Genomic DNA, 9,175 nt, shown 5'->3' with positions numbered 1-9,175 from the left:
TGACTCAACTAGCTATGCATTTTACTGTTAAATCTAACACATAGATTAATGTAACTTCAATAAAACACACACACACACACACACACACACACACACACACACACATGTTTGTAGTCTGAATTGTAGAATTGATCACCTCTCACCCATAATGTATAAAGTATTGACACCTTAGCTGTGGAGGGTAGAGGAAAGGAGAGGAGAGAACTAGTGATTTTAAAACCTTTACCAAAATAAAACTTAGTAAAGGTAGTTGTTCACTGACTCTCACTAACCCTTTTTAACTTCATTCCTTCTCTTTAACTCCCTTCGATTTGTACATTGGAGCTCAGGATCCTTTCGCATAGAAAAACCTCTGGACTCTCACTCGTATCTGCTGGGTCTTGATACTGTAAATGATGGGGTTCATCAAGGGTGGGAACAGGATGTACACATTACCCATGAGGACATGAACCAGGGGTGAGAGGTGCTTCCCAAAGCGATGCACCATCGTCAGACCGATGATGGGGATGTAGAAAACTGAAACAGCACTGATGTGAGATACACACGTCTGCAAGGACTTGATCCTCTCCTCCCGAGATGCAATCGCCAAAACCGTGTGCAAGATCATCATGTAGGACAAAAGTATGAGCACAGCATCCAGCAGCAGGTTGCTGATCACCAGAGCCAGGGCGTAGATGCTGTTGAAGCGAATGTCTGAGCAAGCCATGCGAATTAAGTCTTGGTGCAGGCAGAAGGAGTGAGAAAGGAAATGGGGTCGACAATAATTTAAGAACTTCAGCCTGATGATGACGGGGGGAATGAGCATGGAACTCCTGCATAAGATTGCCACCCCAATTCTCAGGATTTTGTCATTTGTTAGGATGGAGGAATAACGGAGAGGGTTGCAGATGGCAATGTAGCGGTCTAAAGCCATGGCCAGGAGCACTGATGACTCCATGAAGGATAGCCCGTGAATGAAATATGACTGGGCAATACAGCCATCCAGGCTGATCTCCTTCACAAAGCCCCACAGCACTCCCAACACAGTTGGCACAGTGGACAGGCCCATGCACAGGTCAGTGACCGCCAGCATGGCCAGGAAGTAGAACATGGGCTGGTGCAGGCTTGGCTCAGTGCGGACCACGTGCAGCACCATGCAGTTTCCCAGGAACACCAGGGCATAGATAAAAGAAAACGGGATGGAAATCCAAGGGTAGTAAACTTCCAGGCCAGGAAAACCTGTGAGAACAAATCCTGAGCTACTAGAATTGGAGATAGAGTAGGCAGTCATTCATTAAGCAGATGGAAACTATTTTACAGACTTAATGTAAATTATACAGTTTTGATATGCTCTAATTTCCAGTAATATTTATCTGCTTTGGGGAAAGTGAATAAAATATGATATGATTTTTCATAAACAACAAAATGGAAAGCCGGTAGGTACCTCGTTCTCATGAAAGCATAGATCTCTTGTGTACACAAAGATCCTGCGGTGCTGAAGATGAGCAATGGGGCTGATCAGGGAGCTTTATGCACAAACAGTAGTGCTAATGACACAGGGGATTTCGATTTCAGCTTCCCTTCTGGGGGGTCCCTGCTCAGCTCAAAAGATACACAGTGCATGGCCACAGGTGTGCAGTGTTGCAGGGCCTCATCACCCAGTGGTGATTGCAGAATACCTAGCTCATTTTTCTCCCTCTGATGCCACAATTCTGCCTTTTACTTGCTTTAAACACAAAGGAAATGGAGTGGTTGAAGTCATCAGACTTTCCTGAGGATACATTTTCACTGAGTAAAACTAAACCACCAAAGTGGAATATGAAATGTTTCACACTGACCAGCCCCCTCCATCAAATTCTTGAATTTTTAATTGTAGTACTCTACTTTTCAAGAGACTTTTTGTGAAAAGAGATTCCTGTTTAAGATTTTTATTTTCCCTGCGGATTCTCTGATATATGATATAAGATACTAGGCATTGACTTTAAACTAGGATATTATATAAAACTGTAAAATGTAGCTTGGTATCAGTGGCTCACTCCTAGCTACTCGGGAGGTTGATATCTGGGTCTCACGGTTCCAACACAGCCTAGGCAGGAAAGTCCATGAGAATGTTACCTCCAAATAACCACCAAAACATCTGCAAGTGGAGCTGTGGCTCCCATAGTATAGCTAGCACTAGCCTTAAACAAAAAAGCTTGAGGATAAAACAAAAAAACCACCACAGTTTAAGCCCCAGGACATAAATACATATCATATACCACACACACAATGTAAAATGTATTTTAACTTTACAGTGTAATAAAATAAATAAAACGTCCTTTATTCATGGTAGCGTTAACTGTATATGTATAGAATATAATTAGTTATTTCACATACTACATTCTTACAATAAAGTGATTATGTCAAGACAGCCTATTTATACTTTGCCTGTGTAGATGATTCCACCACTAAACACTTAGAACATTAAGTGATAAAAAAACACATTAAGTGATAAAAAAAAACAACATGGTTTAGTGCCTTTGCTTAAGAAATATAATTAATTATTACAGAATAATTCCAAGATTTCAGAGTGAAAATACACTTTCAATAGACTACTAACATGATTTCTGAGGTTGTGTCATTGGTAGCTCTTTCTTTTTTTAAAGTTTTATTTTCTAGTAAAGATGCTGTCAGAGAGGTAACAATTCTATCAGTAAGATCATGAGTACATTTCTTGTTGAGCATTGTTACCTCCTCCTTTGTTTTGGGGAGCTCTTTCTAAGAAGAGTTGATTTGATTTTCATGATGAATCCAAGATTTTTTATTCACGTAAAAAAAACTCAAGTTTTATGAGCAACTAGACATTCTTATGTGAAGCTGGGTGCTGGTGTCTCACACCTGTGACCCTCTTACTCAAGAGGCTGAGATCTAAGGATCAAGGTTTGAAGCTAGCCTGGACAGAAAAGTTCTTGAGAATCTTATCTCTAAATAACCCTCAAGTAGCTGGAAATTGGGTGGGAAGGTGGCTCAATGATAGAGAGCTTGCCTTGTATGCATGAGGCCCTGGGTTCAACTCCTCAGGACCACATAAGCAGAAAAGTCCAGAAGTGGCACTGTGGTTCAAGTGGTAGAGCATTAGCCTTGAGCTGAAGAACTGAGGGACAGTTAAGCCCAGAGTTCAGGCCCCACAACTGACAAAAAAAAAGAAGCTGGAAAAGGGGATGCAGCTCAGTGGAAGAGTACTAATCTTGAACTAAAAACCTCCAGTGCCTTGAACTAAAAACCTCAAGTGCTCAGGACCCAGGACCAACACACACACACACACACACACACACACACACACACACACACACACACACACACACACACACACACAACATCTGAATGAGCATGGAGTGGAGAATTCATAAACACTGTAAAGGTTAAAAAACAATAAATTTTGACATAGAATTATGCCATTCTTGTTACTAAGTTTCAAGCAAAACATCAATGATCAGTGTAATGATTATTCAGTTACAAGAAAAAGATTAATTAACCAAATTTAAAGATTAAAAAATGCCCTTTTCTGTGAACTGTTTAGCAGCTTCAGTGGGCAGGGTGAATCTTTGGTGATATTTTACTTGTGTTCCCAAGAGGGAATTAATTATATAGAGTACACATACTGTTTCAATATACTTCCTCAGTATACTTTAGCCCTTATGTTCTATTTAATTTATTTGTTTTTGTTGGTACTAAAGATTGAACCCAAGGACTTAATCATGCTAGATAAGTACTGTGCCACGTGAGACACACCTCTAGCCTTTTTTCTTAAATTATTATTTTTATTTAATTTTACTATAGGTCTCCTATCTTTTGTCAGGGGCAATGTGAAATCTTACCTTCCTACTTATGTCTCTTGTGTAGCTCCAATTTGAGGTAGATGTTATACCCAGCTTGGTGTTTTGAGTTCAGATTTCACTATCTTTTCTTCCAAAGCTAGCCTCAATTCTTATTGATTTTATCTCTACTTTCTGAGTAGCTGGGATTCCAGGTGTGAGCCATAGCCCCTGACCTGTTGTGATATATTTGATCCTCATAACCATCTAAATAAAGTTCCTGATGAAAATAGACCTATTTGTTTATTGAATGTGTATTTAAAGTAGAGTGATTTACCATAATACATTGTTTTAAAACCCTAATGTAGACATAATGGGTTAGAAATCTTTGAATATATAAATCATTGCATATCATTTCAAGTATAAAACAATAGAATCAAATGAAATTGTTTTAAAGTGAAGCATGGAAGTTACTGTATGAGTGAAAAGTGCAACTATTTAATGAACTACCAATTCTAGTTCTGGACTCATTTTAAACATAAAGGAAATATAGATCTCAGAAAGATTTGTTTCTTATGTATTAAAGCATCTCTCAGAATTGACAATGTATGTTAATAACTTAAGTGTACACTGACAGATGAGTGGATTAAGAATATAAGCATAAATGGGGGAGTGGGAGATGGGAAGGGATGGGAAGAGGAAACAAAGGAGGAGGCAACAATGCTTGATAAGAAATGTACTCATTACCTTGCTCATGTAATTATAACCCCTCTATATGGTATTTTCACAATAAAAAAGAAAGAAAATAAGCATAAAATAGAATGTTATTCAGCCTTAAAAATAGAAGGAAACCTTGTCATTTGTGCCAAAATAAATGAATCTATGGTCGTTATACTAAATGAAAAATGGAAGAACCCCCACAAAAAGTTTTCTATGCTATCACTTAAATTTGTAGTATAAAATGTGAAGCATATTGAAACAGAAGACAGACTGATGATTACCAGGGTGGCAAGTGAACAAAATAGAAAGATGATGATTAAAGACCAAAATATTCAGATATGAGTATGTGCCAGATATATAATGTATAGTGTGGATATTTACTGGAAATGTGCCAATAGAGTAGTTGTAAAGGCCCTTAACACACACACACACACACACACACACACACACTCACACTCTCCAGAGAGAGATGGGAGAAGGACGGAAGAATGGAGGAACAGAGAGAGAGAGAGAGAGAAAGAGAGAGAGAGAGGGAGGGAGGGAGAAAGGGCGACAGGGAGGGAGGGAGAGAATGATTATGAGAAATTAATTGAGGAAACAATTAGGTTAATTATAAATTAGATTAATTGTGGATATCAGGATACAAGCATTTGCGTATCACATGACTATTTTCATGACTTAAACACATACAAAAATTTTATGTTAATCAAAACTCCACAAAATTCATTAACACCAATTAATGAATCTTGCTGTTTCTGCAGAGGATTCGTTCACATATATATGGAACATGAAGGTATTTTCCTTTTAACTATTCTTGCTTTTTCTTTTGCCTGCCTTAAACCACAATTGTGTTTTACTAAGCACATACTGAATACAGCCAGATGTGATGGTGCATACATTAATCCTAGCATTCAAAAGGCTAAAGCAGGAGGATTAGGATTGTGAGGTCAGACTGGGCTATGTAGTGAGGCCCTGTCTCAAGAGAGAGAACAAGGAGAGAGAGGAGGAGAAAGCACAAACTAATATTCATATAGGGAGGAAAGAGGTCGAGGGTGTCTACAACTCCTCTGAAACACATATCACATATATTTAAAAAAAAATAAAGCAATTTCCGCCCCCCTTATCTGGAAAATATGGGCAAGGACAGGTATGGATAACAGTAAAGATGCCATCTTGAAGGTTTCACATCAGCTGTACATTCTCTAGCTCTCAAAGTGTCTGAGTATGGAAAGCTAGAAATCTATTCATTTTTTTGAGAGAAAAGCTAAAAGCAAAAATCAGTAATACCTTAATTTTCACTTGAAGATATGAAGAACATTTTCTTTCAAAATGGAAAAGGACAATATGGGAAAATAGCATCAGGGTCACAGTGACCGTGTGCTATGTTTATTCAAACAAGGACTGAAAGGGAACCTTTGGTTTCCTTTATTTCTAGGAGGCAAGAAAGATTTAGCAGTTCTTTAAAGAAGAAGGTAGGGAATTTAGAAGAAAATGGTACTCAAAAAACAACACAACACTTACACACCACAAATTTCTCAACTATTAATTTCGGATTATAACCGGTATGTCATTAGATTGGTGCAGAGAATATGGTTTACTAAGTAATGTTTTCATTTGCTAAGTCATCTGATAATCTATACTTACCTCAATATACAATTTAAAATTCTTGCCTCCTAGCAGAAATACCATCACCAGCAAAGTAATGGAAAGTTTTGGAACGATCTATGACATGAAGTGAAACAGTAGTAGCCCTGATAAAATGATAACTCTGAAACCAAATGGCCTCACTGTTATTCTGTAGCAATTTTAAATCCCCTTCACAAGCTGGCATTGTTGAATTGAAACCTGTGTGCTGAATATCATCAGCAAAGTTGATGTTCATTATTTACCCTGAAGATTTGCAATGAGGATAAAAGCAGAAATTACTACCTAGCAATTCCTAGGAGGATGACATAATAAGTATTTGATAAATATAAATGAATTACTGCTTGGGGTATAATTATTATTACCATGGTGAATTTTGTATTTGCAATATTAAAGATATAAATATTAAAAATTAAATCCTACCAACTTTGGGAAAATGTTTTTAATCATGTGGTGTGCATGTTTATAACAAAATTATACTATAGTCAAACAACAGAGTAAAATGTGAATCAACTGATAAAATAAACAATTTACTGTGTATAATCCAGTGGATAAAATACATCAAATTGAATTTGAGAAATGATCACTAGATAAAAGCAGAAATAAATATTAAACTCAAAGGTATTATTATAAGTGAAACCATTTATGCAGAAAACACCATTTTCTTTTTCATATGGTTTTATTGGAAAAATACTGTACAAAGGGTTTACAGTAACATGAGCAAGATTATGAGTACATTTCCTATCAAGCATTGTTGCCTCCTCCTTTGTTTTTCCCCTATCATCCCTTCCCTCCCACCTCCACAACTCCACTCCTCATCTACCTCCCCACCTAAAATGTAAAGTTCATTTTTCAACATAGTGTCCTGTACATCTCACTGTTACAATGGGTCAACCTGTATCCCTATTTAAGCATTTTGTTTTTTCCTTTCCCCACCCCAAATTAGAGAAGTGTATATACAAGATGAGGGCATTGACATCAAATAGAGTGAAAACAGGGGTTCTACCATGGGGAAGGAACATACAAAGAAACAAAAAAATCACATGGTATATTATAAATACATTAGAAAAAATAGCAAGAATGTGTCCCTATCTTGGGGTTCATTTTACTTAACATCATCTTATGGTCATATGTACATAGATTTTGACCTTTTCTGCTTGTCCTGGACATATACTAGTTATTGCAAATAAGCAAAACCATGGGGAAAACACCATTTTCTTTACATGTGCCTCTCTTAATGTCACATCTTCATGACAGAAGTTAGGCTAGTGACTTTAGAAACATGAAGATATGGGAAAGTATTAAATAAAAGCAGGTGGGAAACTTGTTAACCTCTTCATTTCCCCTCGCTTTCCCTTCCCCATTCCCCACCCCCAAGTTGTACAGATCATATCCAACATATTGTCTTGTGTATATCGCTGTTGCATTGGCTCCCCCTTGTCCTTTGTCTCACTATTCTGTTGTTCCCCTTCCCTTCCCTAATTAAAATGAATGTATATACAATACCAGGCTACCAAAATCAAATACTGTGACTACATGGGATATACCATATGGGGAAGAACATACAAAAAAACAAAAAGTCACATAGTACATTAAAAACAACAGCTTACTCCTTACTTATGTAACTGTATCCCCTCTGTACATCACCTTGACAATAAAAAAAATCAAAAAAGCTGAAAGTAGAACTGTGGCTCAAGTGTTAGAGCACTAACTTTGAGCAAATGAACCTCAGGAACAGCACCCAGGCTATATAGTTCAAGCTCCAGGACTGGCACAAAAAATAAAGTAAAGCCACTATAAAAAAAACAGGTGTGAAGACATGTTTGAGTGTGATAGGAATATAATATGTGGTTATGCTAGTTGTGTGGCTACATATTTTCTAAATTCATCAGACTGTGTATACTTCTAACGAGGTTAGTGCTCAAAGATAGCTCAAAAAGCCTACCTTAAAGTATTAAGTTTATAAATGTGATTGAGGAAATAACATTTGAAATATACATTCAATATTCTCAACCATGATTTACTTTGTTTGCAATTCTGCTTTTACTTATTATATTAATATTTGACAATGGCCAACTAAATATCTCAAGGCATTCTATTATTAGAAGGAAGAAGGAAAGTAGGAATGAACTGACAGGTAACCAAAAATTACAAAGTAGATAGAATGTCCAAACTCCATCATGAAATTCCTAGCAACAGTGTGGCATACATATCATTTCACCTATAATCATATAAAAATCCATTTTTACAACAGAAAATATGTTAGATTTTTGACACAGAGATTAAATTATTAATGTATTTACATTATTTATTCATAGCAACAATGTAAGTACTTTCCAGGGATTTAAATGAGATAGGACACAAAAGCAAATAATGATAACTCAAATGATATTCTAATGGTGAATATACAGGTATTAGTTGAACAAAGAAATAAATCAGAAAAACTTATTTCTTTATTCCTTAGCAGTTGTTAGCTCTTTGTATTTCCAGCTCACTCACTATTGGTAGAATTGTGAAACACTGTTCAATAGACAATTGCATCAAGATTTCTTTTGTCATTTGTTTCCTTCCATTTCAAATAGTCAAGTCTTTCCATGACACTCATTGAATTAAACAGAAGAGAAAGAGCATTGGGGAAAATAAATACTGTGTTTACAGTAATAAAATTGCCTGATAAAATCATTTATATTGCAGTCCTAATTGAAAGGATGTATGCTAACAATAGTAACATTTTCAGAATGAATGGATATGGAAATAAATGCTTCCAATGGCCCATAATAAAATATGTCTTTGGCTATTAAACACACCTGATACAATAACATGATGCTCCATCAATAGAACACATTTAACCTGATTTATTAAACAAAATTGTGCACATCAATGTTATTGACTTATCCATGGGTGAATGAAAGCATTCGTCACATGTAAGAAATTATTAAAATGGAAGCTAGTAACCTCATTGTTAGCTACTTACTCTTCACTTTATCTCAGTTTCATTTTGACTTTTAAATACAATCCTATTGAACCAACATTAGGAT

At 36.4% G+C, this 9,175-nt stretch overlaps 1 protein-coding gene across 1 annotated transcript; it reads right to left on the bottom strand.

Moving 5' to 3' along the window:
• Window positions 1-325: 325 nt before the first annotated feature.
• LOC105984021 (olfactory receptor 51V1-like) lies at window positions 326-1,270 on the bottom strand. Its single transcript, XM_013014064.1, has one exon. The coding sequence runs from the start codon at window positions 1,268-1,270 to the stop codon at window positions 326-328; it is 945 nt and encodes a 314-aa protein (XP_012869518.1).
• Between the last annotated feature and the right edge of the window lie 7,905 nt (window positions 1,271-9,175).

This window comes from Dipodomys ordii, unplaced genomic scaffold (assembly GCF_000151885.1).
Source record: "Dipodomys ordii isolate 6190 unplaced genomic scaffold, Dord_2.0 Scaffold22, whole genome shotgun sequence".
Taxonomy (NCBI): domain Eukaryota; kingdom Metazoa; phylum Chordata; class Mammalia; order Rodentia; family Heteromyidae; genus Dipodomys; species Dipodomys ordii.
Note: the sequence above shows the minus strand (reverse complement) of the source record. Positions and strands in the feature narration are given on the sequence as shown.